The sequence below is a fragment of the Salmo trutta genome, chromosome 5 (genome assembly GCF_901001165.1).
Source record: "Salmo trutta chromosome 5, fSalTru1.1, whole genome shotgun sequence".
NCBI lineage: Eukaryota > Metazoa > Chordata > Actinopteri > Salmoniformes > Salmonidae > Salmo > Salmo trutta.
This window is the reverse complement of record NC_042961.1, coordinates 16,293,785-16,314,066: the sequence shown is the minus strand read 5'-3', so window position 1 is coordinate 16,314,066 and position 20,282 is coordinate 16,293,785. Positions and strand designations below refer to the sequence as shown.

General features: G+C 42.0%; 2 protein-coding genes across 3 annotated transcripts; one reads left to right on the top strand and one right to left on the bottom strand.

Annotated features, from left to right (window-relative positions):
- The first annotated feature begins 533 nt into the window (after positions 1–533).
- On the top strand, positions 534–18,342 carry cfap43 (cilia and flagella associated protein 43). 2 transcript variants are annotated; one of them, XM_029752700.1, is made up of 38 exons: positions 534–627; positions 842–1,095; positions 1,208–1,304; positions 1,407–1,577; positions 1,734–1,884; positions 2,039–2,183; positions 2,465–2,547; positions 2,742–2,873; positions 2,960–3,076; positions 3,170–3,250; positions 3,428–3,576; positions 3,708–3,811; positions 3,913–4,065; positions 4,306–4,469; positions 4,675–4,839; positions 6,724–6,854; positions 7,075–7,246; positions 7,659–7,763; positions 8,510–8,587; positions 8,708–8,833; positions 8,909–9,013; positions 9,108–9,224; positions 9,373–9,567; positions 10,125–10,331; positions 10,448–10,537; positions 10,765–10,845; positions 11,044–11,172; positions 11,292–11,411; positions 11,514–11,621; positions 12,137–12,223; positions 12,315–12,403; positions 12,519–12,729; positions 14,604–14,716; positions 14,945–15,104; positions 15,278–15,442; positions 17,451–17,531; positions 17,641–17,794; positions 18,030–18,342. In XM_029752700.1, the coding sequence occupies exons 1-38, from the start codon at positions 545–547 to the stop codon at positions 18,203–18,205; spliced, it is 5,049 nt and encodes a 1,682-aa protein (XP_029608560.1). In that variant the 5' UTR covers positions 534–544; the 3' UTR covers positions 18,206–18,342. The 2 variants fall into 2 exon arrangements, with proteins under 2 accessions (XP_029608560.1, XP_029608559.1); XM_029752699.1 differs by having other exon boundaries at positions 3,898–4,065.
- sfr1 (SWI5-dependent homologous recombination repair protein 1) lies at positions 18,211–20,168 on the bottom strand. The gene is made up of 3 exons (XM_029752701.1): positions 19,536–20,168; positions 18,829–19,194; positions 18,211–18,711 (listed from the first exon to the last, which is right to left on the bottom strand). The coding sequence occupies exons 1-3, from the start codon at positions 19,629–19,631 to the stop codon at positions 18,520–18,522; spliced, it is 654 nt and encodes a 217-aa protein (XP_029608561.1). The 5' UTR covers positions 19,632–20,168; the 3' UTR covers positions 18,211–18,519.
- Between the last annotated feature and the right edge of the window lie 114 nt (positions 20,169–20,282).

Here is a 20,282-nt window from a genome sequence, read left to right as displayed (position 1 = left end):
AGTATTAACCAGAAAATACAAAAACACCAAAAATATCAATGAAACAATACAAAAATTAACAATTCTAGTGCAATTGTAATCCCCCTGAAAAAATATAATTATAATGATTCAGGAAAATGTTATTCTTGTTGTTATTCACTGGGGTTAATGTTTTAATAAGAGTTAAATTCAATCAAAAATATGTGTAATTTTGGTATAACATTTTGGAATTTTTGTTTGTGTATAAAGTATTTGGCAACAAGAATAAAAAATGCACAATCATTTCAGTGGTCTTGTTATCATTGCAATAGCAACATATTATATCATTCATGTCAAAAACATGGGTAGTGTTCATAATGGTAAATAAGTATTCTGCAAGGTTTTCCCAAAATTCTGACACAAATGTACATTCAAAGAACAAGTGGTCAAAGATTTGTATGCATTTTACTTTCCTGGGTGTGACGGATTTAGAAATCAACAAACGATTGAAACTCATGTAATGGAAGTGTGGAACGGAAATTGTAGTTGTCAAGGCAACAAAACCAAACATTTGCTCCTGTGTCGCATGCTAGCTGTTAGTTGTCTTGCACAGCTCCGTTTATTCAGTATATTTCCAGAAATGGATGTATTGGGAAATTTAGAAGTCAGGTAAGTTAAAATGCATTGATTTGTTCGTTTGGTTATGCGTGGTTTATCTTAGTTCATCTAAAATGATGTGTGTTAGCGAGATGGTTACAAACCATATAAATTATGTATCTATATTCACGTTAACGTTACAGTAACTAACGTTACTAGCTAACGTTAGCTACTATAGTGCACTCTTAGAAAAAAGGGTTATTCGTCTGTGTGTTTTGTTTCTTAGGTGGGCTCAGGGTTTGACAAGCCAAAATGTTGAATTTGTTGACAAGAAAACAGCCTGCTACATTTGTGGGAATTACATCGTTTTCCTGAATATAGAGACGAAAATTAGAAGTGTGCTGCAGTGTCCTGGTCGAGGTATTGGTGCCTTCACAGCAAATGGACATTGCAGGACACTTGCATTCTCCAACCATAAACTAAATCCCTCCATATTTGTGTACAACTACCCTGAACTTATTCTGAAGAATGAACTGAAGGGTAAGTCTTTATCTGAAACATTGACATTATTAACATGATTAAAGAGTTATATACATTGCATTAGCTATTCAAATACTTCCTCCAGTTAGCAACATTACTTTCTCATTTACAGGAACAGCCCATGTAGACTACACATCTCTGGCACTAAGTGATGCTGGTCCTTATTTGGCCTGCTGCTCATCAATACCAGACCACACCATAACAGTATGGTAACTGAAACCCCTCCACTTAATATCCTCGTTACACATTCATTTAAATGACCTCTGTTTTCTACACTCACTATTTGTGGTAATACCAATACTTTTTTGTAGGAACTGGGAAACTGGGGATCCAATTTGTAACCAACCACAAGCTGGAAAAGACATCACCACTTTGGTGTTTAACCCAATGAACTGGCTCCAGATTTGCTCTTTGAGTGCGTCATCATCCCTTACAATTTGGAACATTGAGAAGAGTGACAGCTTTCATATAATGAAACCAGGGTAATTGAGGTTAATTGTAACTACATAAATGTTGCTGGTTATTTCATTAATCACAATTGATACCTACAATAAATGTTATCCATGTCTTCAATTGAAATTGTATGGGTACATTTCATGTGTTATTAATTTATTATTAATTACATTGTCAATTGTCAGTGTGATAGATCTCCCTGCGACAGATGGCTGTCTGGTTGAGAAGGAGATTAACCCTTCTCATGTCCCCACTGGAATACTCACCTACTTCGGACCTCAGATGCCCACCTCAGCCATCGCAGGGCTTGCAGAAGACAAGGCAGAAACCTTTGTGGTAGTGTCTTCTTAACACCTCTCAACCGCAGGAACTAACTGCGCAGGTTTTGTCTCACTCTGTAGTGAGTAGCCTATGTAAAAAAAAAAATACAGTTAGTTGCAGTTTTACTCCTCTCAATCTCAAAACATGTTCACTATCCCTGTTTTGAAAGCCCAAAGAGCGCATCAAAACCAGGCTAAGACCTAGCACCATCTGCTGGACAGACTCATCAGAGCTCTATGTGGGCTGTCAGGAAGGCCACCTGCTGCAGGTTGACCCAGACTCTCTGGCTGTCTCAGTCCTCTTCAACCCCTCAGGTACACCCTGCTGTCTCATAGCACTCTTTACTCTGGCCCAGGGGACCTGCTGTGCACTGGCTCTCACTCCAGATGAGTATCAGTCAGACACTCATATTGAGGTTCATGGGGAACAAAAATGTACTGACAGTCACCAATTTTAGAAACATTGCCAAAAATAATCTACTTGGTTAGAATAATTGTGCACTGACATATCACGTCAATGATCACAATTATATGTGTAGTGTTATATTGCATGTTCAGATCAATATGATAAAATATGTGTGCTTACTATTGTTCAGCTGCAGATGACATTCCTGAGTTCCAGCAGGGTAGCTTCCAGAGCTTAGCCCTACACAAGGATGGACTCTTTGTGTCAGGAAAGGTAACAAACCACTTTTCACATTGATTGGAGGATGGATACATGCTATCCAGCGAATTCAGTAGTATGAAGTCTGGCTCTTAGAGTTCAACTTACTCAGATGCATTCCCATTTGATCTGTTAAACCACCTATTTAGAGCCAACAACAACATATTCCAGATTTATATCGTTTAAAATAGGCGTTTTCTATTCTACAGGAGAATGTGCTACGCTGCTTAAAAATTAAGGGGAACCAAGTGGAGGTTACACAAACTTGGACATTGGAGGAACCAGCCACAACCATAATATATTCGCCAGACTATGAAACACTGCTCTTAGCTTCCAGTACAGTGAGTGCAAACATTGTACTGTATTATGGATACATATTTTAATTATTTCTAGGCTCTTGTTATAGTATGCTTTTGCTTTTTGCCAGGGGCGCATCTACAGGTATAAACGATCCCAGTGTGAGAAGGTGGTGAAAGTCCTGGACGTTCTCAGTGGAGACTTTGTGGCAGCAGCTTCACTGTACACTGATAATAACTTATGCGTGGTAAGAGATCATTGATGTCATGTTTAACTGATGTAAATGTTTTGTAATGGATCCTCATTCATAATGATGTTGGCGTTTCTCTCCTCGTTACAGTCAGTGAGGGACTCAGGAGAGTTGCAGCTGTGGTCTCTAGATGCTGGCTTCTGCATCGGCTCTATATCTCTTCAAGTAAAGGTTAATAGTCATTCAATTACAATAGTATTAGGGCAGCTATGCTAAATAATACAGTAAGTAGGCATAGTCAATTGTGAATTGAGCTTGTTACTGTATTTAAGTGAAAAGTCTCATGTAAACTTCATGGACAATAGAACAATAATTTAAAAAAATTAAATCAACTACTATTGTGTCTAGGTGACCAGTTTGGCCTGCTGTCCGATTGCTCAATACGTTGCCGTGGGAACAGTGTCGGGGCATGTCCTGTTCATTGAGCTGACCAGGGAGCAGCAGCCTCGTCTGGTGCACAGGGTTCACCTCTACTACACTCCTGTGGACCACCTACTGCAAGTATCTCCAATGAGTTTACTTTTGTTATTTGCGTTTTGGTTGTCCTTATTGTCAAATGTTAAAGAGCCTTTCAAAGGTATCAGTGTTCAATAGTAATGTTGGATTTCATATTGTTTTTGGTTTACAGTTTTGATCAAGGAGGAAACTTCCTTATCACTGGTGCCTCGGATGCAAATATATATGTGTTGAATGCAAGGGCTTCCAGAGTATTTGAGGTAATCGGATACACAGGTACATTAATGCTCCACAAAAGTCCATATATCTTTTCCCTGGTATTTCTTTAACTAATTTCAACCCATTATGTTTGATTAAAACAGTGTTGTTCTCTCCAGGTGCTAAAGGAGCCATCGTGTCCCTGTCTACCCAGTACAGCCGGGACATTAAGCAGGTCAAACTGCTGGCTCTGTGTGCTGGAGAGAAGGACATAGGCCGAGGGGAGGGAAGTCTGCTTACACTGCTCACTCTGCCTGTGCAGGAGCTCACAGGTACTGACTGGGCTGTGTGTGTGTGTGTGTGTGTGTGTGTGTGTGTGTGTGTGTGTGTGTGTGTGTGTGTGTGTGTGTGTGTGTGTGTGTGTTTGTGTCCACAGAAATAAACTGTTGTTAATTATCCTGCCTGACTTTGGGTCTGTTCCATTTTATTTCACACCTGTCTCTGTTTGATTCCTGTATTGACACGCTGGAACTGAGATAGAATGGAATTTGTGTACTGCTGTTGCTTTGCAGGGGCAGGAGTGTGTGCAGACCTGAGAGGATGTCTTTCCAATAATGTTCTACAGCGGTGCACATATGAGGTCCCTCACGCACTCAGCTCCTCTGCCCTGGGAGCCAATAAGATCTTTGGCTACTGCCAAAAGAAGAAAGCTCTCCAGAGATTCCAGCTACCTGAGGTAAGGTCCCATGCATTACCAGTCTGACTTACGTTTAAAAGCCCAAAAATCTTATATCTAACATCTCAACATTTGTTGATGGTGGGTGGTTTGCTGTTTAGTTTTTATTTGGTCATGACGTATGACCAAATTTGACACAATACCAATAACATTTGCATAAACACAACACAATACACGTGCCCACTGTGCCATGTCTGTCTCCTAGAGCACAGAAAGGTCCTCTGACCAGGAAGTGGTCCAGTTGACCCCAGAGAAGGAGGTGGAAGGTCACCCTATGGGCCCCGCCTCCGTCCTGCTGTCCCCCCACCAGTCTTGGCTGGCCTCAGTGGGCCAAGATGGACTGCTGCGCATCCGGGAGATCTCCAGTCTGGTACGACCTTGTTTCACTTCAGGTTTTGCATGTTACATTGAACATAACATGCAGCTTTATAGAGCTCATTTTAACAGTATTGTATTATAAATGTAGTAATCAAATCAAATTTATTTATATAGCCCTTCGTACATCAGCTGATATCTCAAAGTGCTGTACAGAAACCCAGCCTAAAACCCCAAACAGCAAGCAATGCATGTGAAAGAAGCACGGTGGCTAGGAAAAACTCCCTAGGAAAAACTCCCTAGAAAGGCCAAAAACCTAGGAAGAAACCTAGAGAGGAACCAGGCTATGAGGGGTGGCCAGTCCTCTTCTGGCTGTGCCGGGTGGATATTATAACAGAACATGGTCAAGATGTTAAAATGTTCATAAATGACCAGCATGGTCAAATAATAATAATCATAGTAGTTGTCGAGGGTGCAACAAGCACGTCTGGTGAACAGGTCAGGGTTCCATAGCCGCAGGCAGAACAGTTGAAACTGGAGCAGCAGCACGGCCAGGTGGACTGGGGACAGCAAGGAGTCATCATGCCAGGTAGTCCTGAGGCATGGTCCTAGGGCTCAGATCCTCCGAGAGAAAGAAAGAAAGAGAGAAAGAGAGAATTAGAGAGAGCATATTTAAATTCACACAGGACACCGGATAAGACAAGAGAAATACTCCAGATGTAACAGACTGACCCTAGCCCCCCGACACATAAACTACTGCAGCATAAATACTGGAGGCTGAGACAGGAGGGATCAGAAGACACTGTGGCCCCATCCGATGATACCCCTGGACAGGGCCAAACAGGCAGGATATAACCCCACCCACTTTGCCAAAGCACAGCCCCCACACCACTAGAGGGATGTCTCCAACCACCAACTTACCGTCCTAAGACAAGGCCGAGTATAGCCCACAAAGATCTCCGCCACGGCACAACCCAAGGGGGGGGGGGCGCCAACCCAGACAGGAAGACCACGCCAGTGACTCAACCCACTCAAGTGACGCACCCCTCCCATGGACGGCATGGAAGAACACCAGTAAGCCAGTGACTCAGCCCCTGTAAAAGGGTTAGAGGCAGAGAATCCCAGTGGAGAGAGGGGAACCGGCAAGGCAGAGACACCAAGGGCGGTTCGTTGCTCCAGCCTTTCCGTTCACCTTCACACTCCTGGGCCAGACTATACTTAATCATAGGACCTACTGAAGAGATAAGTCTTCAGTAAAGACTTAAAGGTTGAGACTGAGTCTGCGTCTCTCACATGGGTAGGCAGACCATTCCATAAAAATGGAGCTCTATAGGAGAAAGCCCTACCTCCAGCCGTTTGCTTAGAAATTCTAGGGACAATTAGGAGGCTTGCGTCTTGTGACCGTAGCGTACGTGTAGGTATGTACGGCAGGACCAAATCGGAAAGATAGGTAGGAGCAAGCCCATGTAATGCTTTGTAGGTTAGCAGTAAAATCTTGAAATCAGCCCTTGCCTTAACAGGAAGCCAGTGTAGGGAGGCTAGCACTGGAGTAATATGATCAAATTTTTTGGTTCTAGTCAGGATTCTAGCAGCTGTATTTAGCACTAACTGAAGTTTGTTTAGTGCTTTATCCGGGTAGCCGGATAGTAGAGCATTGCAGTAGTCCAGCCTAGAAGTAACAAAAGCATGGATTAATTTTTCTGCATCATTTTTGGACAGAAAGTTTCTGATTTTTGCAATGTTACATAGATGGAAAAAAGCTGTCCTTGAAACAGTCTTGATATGTTCTTCAAAAGAGAGATCAGGGTCCAGTTCTTAAGAGAGTGAATCTCAAAAGAGGAAATCTGTGAGAACAAAAGATTGATGAAAACACGTTATCTTTGTGTTATAACCACTCGTAATGCTATTAACCTGAGTATGTTGTCATTGTCATGTACAGGACCGGTATGTTCAGATGCAGTGCCACTCGTGTTGGCTGGGAGGGGTGAGGACAGTGTCCTTTACCTCAGACAGTCAGACAATGATCACTACAGGCCTGAAAGACGGCTCTATGGTCTGTACAAGACTAAGGTAAATCAACGGGGACAAGTCTTTAAGCAATGCAGCGTTGAACACCAGAGAGCACTGTAGTTCATGTAGATGTGAAATTTCAAAGATTATTAGATCATTCTAAAACATTTCACAATTTCTACTATAACAAGGAGAACCTTTCTCTCATTATAATGCATTGGACTACTTTTATTTGTAAGACATTTTATTCTGTCTATGTATTTTTCTGTTTTCCATGAAGGCTGAAAATGGCAGGTGTTGGAAAAGCGAATGCAGCTACACAGTACAGCCAGTCTATAGCCAAATACCAGGAGAGTGTGATAACATCAGAGAACCCTATTCTCAGTAGGATGGCTGACTGGGACCCAGAGGCCCTGTCCCTTCCTGGGTCAGCAGATCTACACAGAGCAGAGGTAGCCAAGGTTACCATTCATATCACAGGAAGTTGCTGGCACCTTAATTGGGGAGAACGGTCTGGTGGTAATGACTGGAGTGGAATCAGTGGAATGGTATCCAATACATCAAACACATGGTTTCCAGGTGTTTAATGCCATTCCATTTGCTCCGTTCCGGCCATTATTATGAGTCATTCTCCCCACAGCAGCCTCCTGTGATTCATATAGATTTTACATCCTCCATCTTAACTTACGCCTCACTGCACCAGCTAAATACATCCTAGTTGACGCTATTCACACAGGGCTTGTCCTTTGCATCAGTGTAATGAAGATCATTTCAGATCCATCAAATCTTCTGGAGTCAGATATGTGATGTTTCATATTCACACATGAAATGTAGTTCATTTGTTTGTCCTCACCTCCTGTCTAGGCCAATGATAAGCGACAGATAGTTGATGTGACGGAAAAGGATGAGAGCTCCACCAACCTGCCCTCAGCCACAGACTCCACCTGGCTGGACAACAAGCTGGAAGCGGTCAGTAACACTGCTGATGTCACTTCAGCACAAGACCTTTAGTCCGTCATTGTAGGCCATCATTGTCAAGAAGAATGTGTTCTTAACTGACTTGCATAGTTAAATATAGATTTGGTACTCAGTTTCACCCCAGTACTGATGGGAGAAACATTGATGTTGCCCTTGACAAATACTTCAATACCTGATTCACAAAACAGCTGTGTTACTGTTGGCACATTCTTCCTGGGTGATAGTGACATCTTAATTAACTTAATCCGTTTTAGTGTGAAAAGATCAGGTGCAGATTGGGAGCAAGGCAGATAAACATTTCGGAGATTGTAGATAACACTGAACTGATATCAAAGGTGTGGCATTCATTGTGTTGTGGGTTTGCACATTGTAGATCACAGTTAGATAACAGTTAGATAACATGAAACAGCCATAGTTGGGTAATGTTCAGCCACTGTGCCATTACCTGCTTTATTATTTGTGTGGTGATGTGTTTGATTCCATTCAAGTCCCATCATGTTGAGTATAGAAGGATTTAGTAGGGTGTAATGTTATAGCTGATGTATTGTGAAATATATGATAACAGTTCTGGTGAAAGTCAGTGTTGACAGATATGCTGGCAAAACAATTTACTGTTTTTCAGGTAGTCCAGATAAATGTATCCACTGATATGCTTTGAGTATGGGGATACTAAACAGAACAACAAATTGTCATCAGAAAATACACACATCTTGCTACTACCACTATACTGTCCACAGGTTATCAATGAGGAGATCCAACAGTTTTCACAGACAAAGAAAAGCCTGAGGAAAAATATCAAACAATTGCGTGACACAGTAAGCAGAGCTCTAATCCTCTTTTTATTTACTTCGCTTTATGAATCATGCGTGAGTGTAAAATTAGACACAATATCATCAAAATGCTAATGGCTAATGTGACCATGTCGTCGGCCCCAGATCCAGGCAATGATGCGTGAGAATGAGACACTGCCTGACATGGAGAAGCTGGAGCAGCAGGAGTTCAACCTGGATGTAGATGAGCAAAAGAGACTGCAAGCCGAGGGGGAGCAGGAGGTCACCAGGGTAAAACACACACACACCACACACACACACACACACACACACAGTGTGATAGTATTCTTATTGACTCCCTTACAGGTCCGAAATGAGATTGAGTTGGAGAACCTAGCCAAGTGCTACCTGCGTGACGTCCTTAAGAGAGAATGCTGGGATTCCATGAAGGTCAAAGGGCAAGCTATCAAGGTAACTTGAGAGTCACAACCAAAATGGAGTTGGTTTTCAAATGTGCAGCAACAGATATGTTTTGAGACTGTGTGTTTTGTTGGCTTTACCTTAGGCCTTCCACACTGAACACGAGGTGAAGAACTACCCCATGAAGGAGCGGACACAGCAGGAGCTGGATGAACTTCATAGAGTGGAGAGTATGAGGAAGATTGAACGGGCTGACAGCAATGTGAGTTAGAATGTGCTGTATGTCCCTTTAGTCACAGTACAATTGCTAGAGATTTTGCCAATTTTATACACCTTCATTAGAAATAGTGCCAAGCGATATGTTTTTTTTTTTTTTTACATGCCACTCATCCTCTTCCAAAACACTCTAGCTCCAGCAGGAGATTCTAGAGAAGAAGAGCAAGACCACAGCGGAAGAAGAGGAGGAGGAGGAAGGCCGTGAGATGGAGAGTGCTTCCCTCACAGGTAGCCTCAGTGCCCAGTATGGAGGCTCAAACCCCTACCTCTACAATCAGTTCAACCTGCACATCAGAGAGCAGAAGATCAACCAGATCACTTTGCTACAGGTAAACAAACTGTTTGGCAATATGTACTAGGATTTTAATAACCAATGTGTACATATTCAGCATTTAAAGGGCATTTCCACCACTTTTCAACCTCATATTCATTATCTCCAGCACGATAACAACAGTGTCTACATATGTGAAAATGGCACATTTCTATGATCTGTGGTTGAAATGATAAGAAGAAAGGTTCTTAAAAAATCCAGGGTAGGATTAAAAGTAAAAAAAACTATTATTTGCAAAACCTGTAACAAGTTTTTTGCCAAAGACAGGGTATTTTCTTGCTCCTCATGTCACTGTGAATCTCAAAGTGTTTGAAAATAATTTAATATATTTTTTTACAACAACACATAGAAACACACCGTTTTCACATATGTAGACACTGGTGTTGTGCTTGAAATAATGAATATGAGGTTGAAAAGTGGTGGAATTGCCCTTTAATGATTAAAGTATTAGTGTTTAGCATTTAATAACCAAATTGAGTTTAGCGAAGTATTTCACCTAATTGCCTATAACAGCCTCCTTCTCCATTTGACTTCTCACCTTCACTCACACACTAGGACATCATCTACAAAGTGAAGACAGCCTTTAACACAGACTTTAAGGGAGTGCACAAGCAGAAGGTGCAGGAGATCAACCGAGTGAAAGATAAGAATCGTCGCATCATGGAGATCATGTCAGAGCTGGACATCAAGAGGAAGCTGTGGGAGCCCAGCCTGTCTGACAACGAGCAGCCAGAGAGGGCACTGTATGTGGAGGACTCTGAGGTTAGACTTGAAACAGTTTTTTTTGTTATTGACCTACTTTAATGGTTTAGATTTCCACCAAAACACAAGTTACTGCACATCAAATGATAATTTATGACTTATGACTCCGTCTCCAGATTCATTTTGAAAAGTACCTCACCCCAGAGCAGAGAAAAAAAGAAGAGGAGAAGAAGAAAGAGGAGGAACAAAGACGGCAGATGGCCAAGGTACTGTATCACTAGCTTCCTACCTTTCCCATCTCCCACTTATTAAATGTTTACTCTTAGGGGTCATTCTAACAGCCGATAAACCATTACTAACCCAAGCAAGATCTTAATCACTAACCGATAAATTGTGAAAACTGAGGTGTTTTCTTAGTAAAAATACAGTGTGAATTGATGTTATTGGCTTGGGTCCCCATTGAAACAGACATTCTGGTTCTCCTTTTCCTTAGAGTGACAATATCAGAGAGCGAGCTCTGGATGAAATGATGGGTGGAGTACTCGAGCTAAAAAAAGAGGATATCTTGAGAGTGGTATGGTGGTGGTCAAATTGAAAAATCTGAAATATGGATATGAATTTAATATCCAATATTAATTAACATTTAATACATCTACCGTTAACATGGTAAACATTTATTAAACGTGATTGTCCTGAAGAAAAGTATTTGAATGAAAGATTGTAGAGAATGTGTTTGAATGTATTTTCTGACCCTGTACTTTTCTACATGCAGGAGGTGTCTCAGCCTGAGTTCATTGTATCTAAACCGGACATTCAGTGGACAGAGGAAGAGAAAAAGATCTATAAAGAGTATGAGAAGAAAGCCAAAGAACTGAGCGAGGAACAGGAGAAGTACAGAAAGGTGTGATTCTTGTGTGAAAACATCTACTTTTCAATGTTGTATTCAAAAGAAATACACCATCATATTAGGACCCAGACTTGATATACTACACAAGTTCAGTTGCCATTGTCTTATTCCAGACTCTGGAAGCTGAAATGAAGAAACTACAGACGTCCATCATGGACGCCACTCAGGGGTTTGATGAAACCTTGACCAAGCTCTTTGAGAGGAAGGTGAAATCTGAGATGGTTATATACCAGGTAAGACAGCACACACACACACACACAGATCAAGATTGAATTCAAGAAATATACAGTACATTCCATGTGCCATTGTTGTTTTCTTGCTATGTTCTTTTGTAGGAAGAGCTGAAGATTACAAATCTAGTTCATTCCATTCTGATAGAGGAGGAGGTTCTCAATAGAGAGCGAGAACTCAGCCTCAAGCTAGAAAAAAACAGGGTCTACAAGGTGAGACGTCGTTATAGTAATGCCAGTGGAGGCTGGTGGGAGGAGCTATAGGACGGGCTCATTGTAATCCAGCCTTTACAATGAGCACGTCCTCCTACACCTCCTCCTACCAGCCTCCTCTGATTCATGCTCTATTTGCTGAGTATCTTTCTCATGGGGAAGGGATTTACAATGGTTGAGTTCACAGGAGGTTGGTGTTTGTGGTAATACCTGGAGCGGAGTGAGTTTCCATGTGTTGGATGCCACTCCATTCCAGACAATATTATGAGCCGTCCTCCCCTCAGCAGCCTCCTGTGGTTGGGTTAGAGATAATTTTATGTTAGCTATCCTATCTCTATTATATACAACCATATTATTACACATTCCAGTCAGATATTATCCTGTTGCTCTGTCTGAGACTGTGTTTTACAAGCGCCAACATGTGTGGCATCTTAATTGGTTTGCCTTGAACACTGTTCTTGTTACTTCCTGTACTTTGCATTCCCATCTCTTAACATGCCTTATTCTCCTGACAGAATGAGATTGGAGAAGCGCTTAAGAAGCACAAAGAGGATGTAGAAATGTTCCGGGAGACCTACGACAATGTTGTGGCCGAGGACAAAGTACGACTGGCAGTAGCACGTCTATCTCATGTCAGATACTTTTCTACACTTGTTGTTCTTTGGTACTATCTGACATATTGTGTATCCCTAGCTTCTCGACAGGGGATTCAGGAAGGAGTTCTTTGATGTCCCAGGCCATGTTGTTGATCAGCTGTACAAGCTATACAAGCGCAGACCCAGGTACTGCATAAAAAAGAGAAAGGGGTCATAGTATCTTCAATACATACTGTACATACAGTTGTTGCCATTTAGATTTTTAGAAGAGGGTGCAACATCCCAGTACTCTCTTGCCCAGGGTCCAGAGGATGAGGACCCAGGCAGACAACAGTACCAGCCCCTTTAAAGAGCGGCCCCTGCCGGGCCCAGTGGCAGCAGAGGGTCTCTGTCAGATGATGAAGGCCATGGAGGAGCTGGACGCTCCAGAGAACATGCCTGAAAGCCTAGACGTGTCTGTGTGGGAGAGGTTCTGCCTGGCCCGCAGAGCCAAAGTTGAGAGTGAGCAGCAGGTAATGGAAAACCAACCAGGGGACAAGTGAGGAAGTCTGAAGAAATGTTAGTGGCAGGCAGTACATGCATTTCCTTGTCATGGATGTTCTCCAGCACCTTGAAACGTACAGTATATTTCATAGAATATATACTGCTCAAAAAAATAAAAGGGAACACTTAAACAACACAATGTAACTCCAAGTCAATCACACCTCTGTGAAATCAAACTGTCCACTTAGGAAACAACACTGATTGACAATAAATGTCACATGCTGTTGTACAAATGGAATAGACAACAGGTGGAAATTATAGGCAATTAGCAAGACACCCCCAATAAAGAGTGGTTCTGCAGGTGGTGACCACATACCACTTCTCAGTTCCTATGCTTCCTGGCTGATGTTTTGGTCACTTTTGAATGCTGGCGGTGCTTTCACTCTAGTGGTAGCATGAGACGGAGTCTACAACCCACACAAGTGGCTCAGGTAGTGCAGCTCATCCAGGATGGCACATCAATGCGAGCTGTGGCAAGAAGGTTTGCTGTGTCTGTCAGCGTAGTGTCCAGAGCATGGAGGCGCTACCAGGAGACAGGCCAGTACATCAGGAGACGTGGAGGAGGCCGTAGGAGGGCAACAACCCAGCAGCAGGACCGCTACCTCCGCCTTTGTGCAAGGAGGAGCAGGAGAAGCACTGCCAGAGCCCTGCAAATTGACCTCCAGCAGGCCACAAATGTGCATGTGTCTGCTCAAACGGTCAGAAACAGACTCCATGAGGATGGTATGAGGGCCCGACATCCACAGGTGGGGTTGTGCTTACAGCCCAACACCGTGCAGGACGTTTGGCATTTGCCAGAGAACACCAAGATTGGCAAATTCGCCACTGGCGCCCTGTGCTCTTCACAGATGAAAGCAGGTTCACACTGAGCACATGTGACAGACGTGACAGAGTCTGGAGACGCCGTGGAGAACATTCTGCTGCCTGCAACATCCTCCAGCATGACCGGTTTGGCGGTGGGTCAGTCATGGTGTGGGGTGGCATTTCATTGGGGTGCCGCACAGCCCTCCATGTGCTCGCCAGAGGTAGCCTGACTGCCATTAGGTACCGAGATGAGATCCTCAGACCCCTTGTGAGATCATATGCTGGTGCGGTTGGCCCTGGGTTCCTCCTAATGCAAGACAATGCTAGACCTCATGTGGCTGGAGTGTGTCAGCAGTTCCTGCAAGAGGAAGGCATTGATGCTATGGACTGGCCCGCCCGTTCCCCAGACCTGAATCCAATTGAGCACATCTGGGACATCATGTCTCGCTCCATCCACCAACGCCACGTTGCACCACAGACTGTCCAGGAGTTGGCGGATGCTTTAGTCCAGGTCTGGGAGGAGATCCCTCAGGAGACCATCCGCCACCTCATCAGGAGCATGCCCAGGCGTTGTAGGGAGGTCATACAGGCACACTACTGAGCCTCATTTTAAGGACATTACATCAAAGTTGGATCAGCCTGTAGTGTGGTTTTCCACTTTAATTTTGAGTGTGACTCCAAAGCCAGACCTTCATGGGTTGATAAATTGGATTTCCATTGATTATTTGTGTGATTTTGTTGTTAGCACATTCAACTATGTAAAGAAAAAAGTATTTAATAAGATTATTTCATTCATTCAGATCTAGGATGTGTTATTTTAGTGTTCCCTTTATTTTTTTGAGCAGTGTATAAACTTACTTTACTTACTGGGTAAGTCTGCCTTATTAAAGTGTTATGTAACGCAGGATACATACAGAATGTGGAACTCGAGAATGAGATTGGATCCAGTTAATTATCCCATTTTGTGGAACATTGTAGTAGTTCTAGTTCATTTCCCTTTTTTATTTCAACGTCATCTTTTGTGTCTTGTCCGATTCAGGTGAAAGTTAAGGCTTTGACTCTGGCTGAAATGCAGGCCTTTCTGCAGAAGAGGACCGATGAGGATGAGAGTGCAAGACTGGAAATGAAAAGTCTCATGGATGACATCAATGGGTAAGAGTGTCTGTCATACCGTGAGAGTACATCAATTATATTCTTAAAAGCGCAGTACATTTTTCACTAAACACAAATGTTTCCACCCCATGATTCTTTTGAACACTTTATACAGGTGTAGTCTTTCTTAATAGCTGTGTGTCTGAGCACGAATAAGATTGGCACACAAGGCTAAGTCAGGAGTGACTCATTGATAGCTCATGGTCTTTAAACTCTTGATGTCTCCAGGCTACGAGAGGAGAAGATGCGTTTCCGCCTGGACATTATGGTTCAGATCCTGATCAAGCAGGGCCAGGTGGAGGTGGAGAACGGAGACTTCATTGCAGACTACTCTGACTCTCTGCTGCTCCATAAGAGTGTGGTGGAGGACCTCAATGGGACCATCAGGGTGAGACCCATAGACATTGTTTATTAATTTACCTCAGCAGAGTCATGCTAACATTGTTGCATAAGTTAAACATTTGTAAATGGGGAAAAACAGGGCAAAAATGGGTCATGAGGAACTCCACCAATGAGGTGCATAGGTCATAGGCTATGTATTGACTTGTGCTCCTCTGTCAGGCTCTGGGAGAGCAGAAGATAGCCAGCATGGTGGAGTGCAAGGACTTCCGTAAGGGCATCATCCAGCAGGAGTGGGAGCACAAGAGGATGAGGATGCAGAAGGAGGACCTGAACAACAAAGCCAGGGACATCCAGATGCTTCGCGTCTCTCAGGAGCTGCAGGAGGTACACTAAAGCGTACCATGGGACAGGTCTCCCTGGAACAATAGTTAATTGCAAAGGCATACAGTACACTACCGTTCAAAAGTTTGGGGTCACAGAAATATCCTTTTTTTTTTTTTTTTTTTAAAGAAACACATTTTGTCCATGAAAATATCAACTTGATCAGAAATACAGTGTAGACATTGTTAGTGTTGTAAATGACTATTGTAGCTGGAAACGGCAGATTTTTTTATGGAATATCTACATTATCAGCAACCATCACTCCTGTGTTCCAATAGCACGTTGTGTTAGCTAATCCAAGTTTATACATTTTAAAAAAGCTAATTGATCATCAGAAAACACTTTTGCAATTATGTTGGAACAGCTGAAAACTGTTCTGATTAAGGAAGCAATAAAATTGGCCTTAGACTAGTTGAGCGTCAGCATTTGTGGGTTTGATTACAGGCTCAAAATGGCCAGAAACAAAGAACTTTCTTCTGAAACTCAGTCTATTCTTGTTCTGAGGAATGAAGGCTATTCCATGAGAGAAATTGCCAAGAAACTGAAGATCTCATACAACACTGTACTACTCCCTTTAAAAGAACAGCGCAAACTGGCTCTAACCAGAATAGAAAGAGTGGGAGGCCCTTGTGCGCAACTGCACAAGAGGACAAGTACATTAGTGTCTAGTTTGACAAACAGACGCCTCACAAGTCCTCAACTGGCAGCTTCATTAAATAGTACCCGCAAAACACCAGTCTCAACGTCAACAGTGAAGAGGCGACTCCAGGATGCTGGCCTTCTAGGCAGAGTTGCAAATAAAAAGCCATAGCTCAGACTGGCCAATAAAATAAAGATTAAGATGGGCAAAAGAACAGACACTGGACAGAGGATGTCTGCCTAGAAGGCCAGCATCCTAGAGTCACCTCTTCACTGTTGACGTTGAGACTGGTGTTTTGCGGGTACTATTTAATGAAGCTGCCAGTTGAGGGCTTGTGAGGCGTCTGTTTGTCAAACTAGACACTAATGTACTTGTCCTCTTGTGCAGTTGCGCACAAGGGCCTCCCACTCTTTCTATTCTGGTTAGAGCCAGTTTACACTGTTCGGTGAAGGGAGTAGTACACAGCGTTGTACGAGATCTTCAGTTTCTTTGCAATTTCTCACATGGAATAGCCTTCATTTCGCAGAACAAGAATAGGCTGATGAGTTTCAGAAGGTCTTTGTTTCTGGCCATTTTGAGCCTGTAATCGAACCCACAAATGCTGATGATACTCAACTAGTATAAAGAAGGCCAGTTTTATTGCTTCTTTAAAAATCGGTACAACAGTTTTCAGCTGTGCTAACAATTGCAAAAGGGTTTTCTAATGATCAATTAGCCTTTTAAAAACACTAAACTTGGATTAGCTAACACAACATACCATTGGAACACAGGAGTGATGGTTGCTGATAATGGGCCTCCATGGAATATCTACATATGCGTACAAAAATAAATAAAAATCAGCCGTTTCCAGCTACAATAGTCATTTACAACATTAACAATGTCTACACTGCATTTCTGATCAATGTGATGTTATTTCAAAATGGACAGAGTGCTTTTCTTTCAAAAACTATTTCTAAGTGACCCCCAACTTTTGAACAGTAGTGTACATGCGATAATAGAAACCTGTGGTTTGGTTAGCTCAGCTGGTTTGGGCAAAATGCTAGCAACACCAAAGTTGCAGGTACAAGTATGAACCCTCTATAGGCCACAGACATCTCATTGGCTGTAATATAGGTTTCGCTGAAAAAGTGTCTGCAGTGTAACAATGTAAAATACCTGCATTGCCTCTTCCACATGGCCAAAAACCATTGACATATCAAAAATACCCTGAACCAAATGATCAACCTGCTTTTTTGTTCTGACATTTGACAGTGAGAGCTCTGCATCTTTCGGGGGATGTAGAATCAAATCTATGTCACTGCCAATGAAATATGCATGTTTTTCCACACAAACTAAGAGATCAATATTTAAACAAAGCTTTTTTGCTCCAAGTATCTCAGTGAGACGGATCATGACAACCGCATATCAAAGCAGGTTTCAACTCTGGAGAAAACCATAACATTACAGGAAAAGGTAATGTGAACAGAGTTAATATAATTTCATATCAATTACATTAATTTCACTGAATCGTCACATTTATTCAAGTGCTTAAAATATCAGCTATAATGCTTGTGTATTTCAGACTCACCAAAAGAATGTGCTGACCTGTAAGAAGTTGATCAAGCAGCTGAACAGACAGGCAGCAATGAAGGCAGCGAAGAATGCTGCTCTGGATGAGCAGCTGACCAACATGCAAGTGACTGTGGCTGAGAGGAGACACATCTGCGAAGCCATAGGTACTGTAATAATTACACAATTCATTGCAGTATAGGTTTACACTATTTTAGGTACATCATTACTTCAACTGTGATGTTATCAGGAGCTTTATAGGCATCACTGTGTACATGTGGTGGATATTGTTCCATTGCATTGTTGTTTTTAACCCCTAACTGGCCCCTTGATGCCTCGTTTCCTATAACACTTCCACTGAATCATCTAATCAACTGTGATGCTATTTGCTGCTCTGCTCAGCCATGGAGGAGAACCATGAGAGTGATGCAGAGGAGAGATACCAGGAGATCATCCAGAGGAAGAAGCTGGTGGATCTAGCCAGGGCCCAGGCTGAGGAGGTGGCTACCCTCAGGGCAGAGGTGGAACGCATGAGGATGAAGTCCTTCCCCGCTCTCGCTCAGCTAAAACATAACTGACAAGATTTAGGAAACACTTTATTTACATTTTTTTAACAAAACATCAAAAACGGATTTTCATCTTTAAATATAGAACTCTAATAATATAAATTACTATGGTAGGTAACAGAATGAAATTAAACTGATGAAGTGGCAAATGAATGTTATTTTTTCACTCTAATTACTTATGGATCATAGTAAATGTAGGGTGAAAAACATCCAGTACATAAGATTGTTGAATCTAGATTCAACAAAGGCAGGAAATCTGCATGATAAATCTGATGAGATCAACAATTAATATTATTTGTGATGATTTGAACAGAAGGCATGTGGGTCTATGTATTGGTGAAGTCCTCTTCTGTGCGGTCAAAGTGCAGTATGTTGTCCTCTACACCAAAGAGGTCAATTAGCTGGGAGATGCTGGCTTTCCTGCCATCTATGGGGAGATCTGACTGGAGCTCATACAATGCAGCCTGACTACAACGCCGCCACTTGTCAATCAAAACTCTCAACTGTGTCAGGTCATTCTAGAGAGAAGTAAGAGATGGGGAATAAACAGTGGTTGAATATTCACAACCAATTTACCACATATCTTTTTACTATGAGAACACCCATGTCATTTAGCATTTTCATTGAGGGGTTACCTTGCTTCTGTACATTTTAACCATCTTAAGTCGCCGTAGTCTCTCGGTCCTTTCTTTAACCTCCCGCTTCAATTGGTCTCGTAGTTGTAGCAAGTCTACAGGAGTGGGTTGAGCTGATTCAGGCATGGGGCCAGGGACCCCAGCCCTTCTAGTCTCTGGATATTCACTGGGCGTTCTCTCATTTCTGTTGATGTCAATATTCTGCTGTCTGTCTGTTTTGGCACCATGCTCGGTCTCTTTGTCTGCTGTTGAGGGTAGTTGGTCATCATCGATGTTAAGACGTTTGGCCACGGAAACTGGAGAGGTGAAGGAACGTTTTGATCTTTTCAGTCTTTCCTTCAGAGATGAACTCATCTGCTGTTTTGGCTGAGAGAACGTGTGACACTTGTGAATGACGCTGAATAACAGCTAGAATCAAGCCATAGGCCCGTTATTTAAAACGAAAAATCTATCTAGAAAAACATCAGTACGTTAAATATGTATGTTAGAGGGGTTTGACAGAAACGTTAAGAAATGGTATCTAACTATACTGTAGCAATCTTTGTGTGTGTATTCAGCACAATTATATGGGTTTGAAACAAATTAGATTAGCTACTGGTTGCTACATATATTAGTTAGGTAATGTTAGCTACTTAGCTAGCTATATTTCACTGTAAATTACATTGCAACATGCCTGGTTCTGGTACTGTAGACCGTCCTTACCTTACCTTTTGCACACTACTGGATTCACATGGGCTTGATTTTAAATAGCAGGGTGTGCCGTACACAGGTTTTGATTTGGTTGTCTTCGGTGTGGTCTCCATTTATTTAATTACAACAAGCTACATCCATAGAAACACAACGCGTAGGTTACAAATTGGCCTAACGAAAGTTATTCACAGTGTTAGCTTGCTAACAACAAGCTCATGCAAACCTCCAAGCTTTTATTGGTCATTACTACAGTCACGAAGTCATAAACCCCGCCTATTTGTATTATTTATTTTTCTTAAAATTGGATTTTAAAACTAACGTTAACCACACTGCTAACGTATACATAACACTAACCTTACATTAACATCAAAAAGCAAATTGTTGTTTCCATTAATTTTTACGATATAGCCAATTTTCACTTTGTGGCTGTGGTAACTAATGGAAAACCTTTTGATTGGTTGAAAGTTGGACTCCACATTTCCTGCTGAGCAGAAAATTACTATGGGAGTTGTAGTATATCAATCCTAAAGCAGATTCAATACGTTTCAGGCCAATGTATTTATGAATATTTCAACTGGAAAATCTATTTTGTTTTAGTACAGAAATCTACATATTGCTTTCTTTTATTTAATCAGTGGTGTTGAAGAAATAAAAAAATTGAAAACGTCTGTTTTTTTCCAGATTATTTTAGTTGCCCAGGCCTTCAATATTTTGTTGCAATTACACTCAGCTCAACAAAAACATTTTAATTCCCTATTAAAGGA

Coding starts and splice junctions, on each gene's coding strand:
- cfap43 (XM_029752699.1), top strand. CDS start 545: ATGCTAGCTGTTAGTTGTCTTGCACAGCTCCGTTTATTCAGTATATTT. Junction 2,184..2,464: donor AGTCCTCTTCAACCCCTCAG/GTACACCCTGCT, acceptor ACTATTGTTCAG/CTGCAGATGACATTCCTGAG. Junction 3,577..3,707: donor ACTCCTGTGGACCACCTACT/GCAAGTATCTCC, acceptor TTTGGTTTACAG/TTTTGATCAAGGAGGAAACT.
- sfr1 (XM_029752701.1), bottom strand. CDS start 19,631: ATGGAGACCACACCGAAGACAACCAAATCAAAACCTGTGTACGGCACA. Junction 19,195..19,535: donor AATCCAGTAGTGTGCAAAAG/GTAAGGTAAGGA, acceptor ACGTTCTCTCAG/CCAAAACAGCAGATGAGTTC. Junction 18,712..18,828: donor TTAAAATGTACAGAAGCAAG/GTAACCCCTCAA, acceptor ACTTCTCTCTAG/AATGACCTGACACAGTTGAG.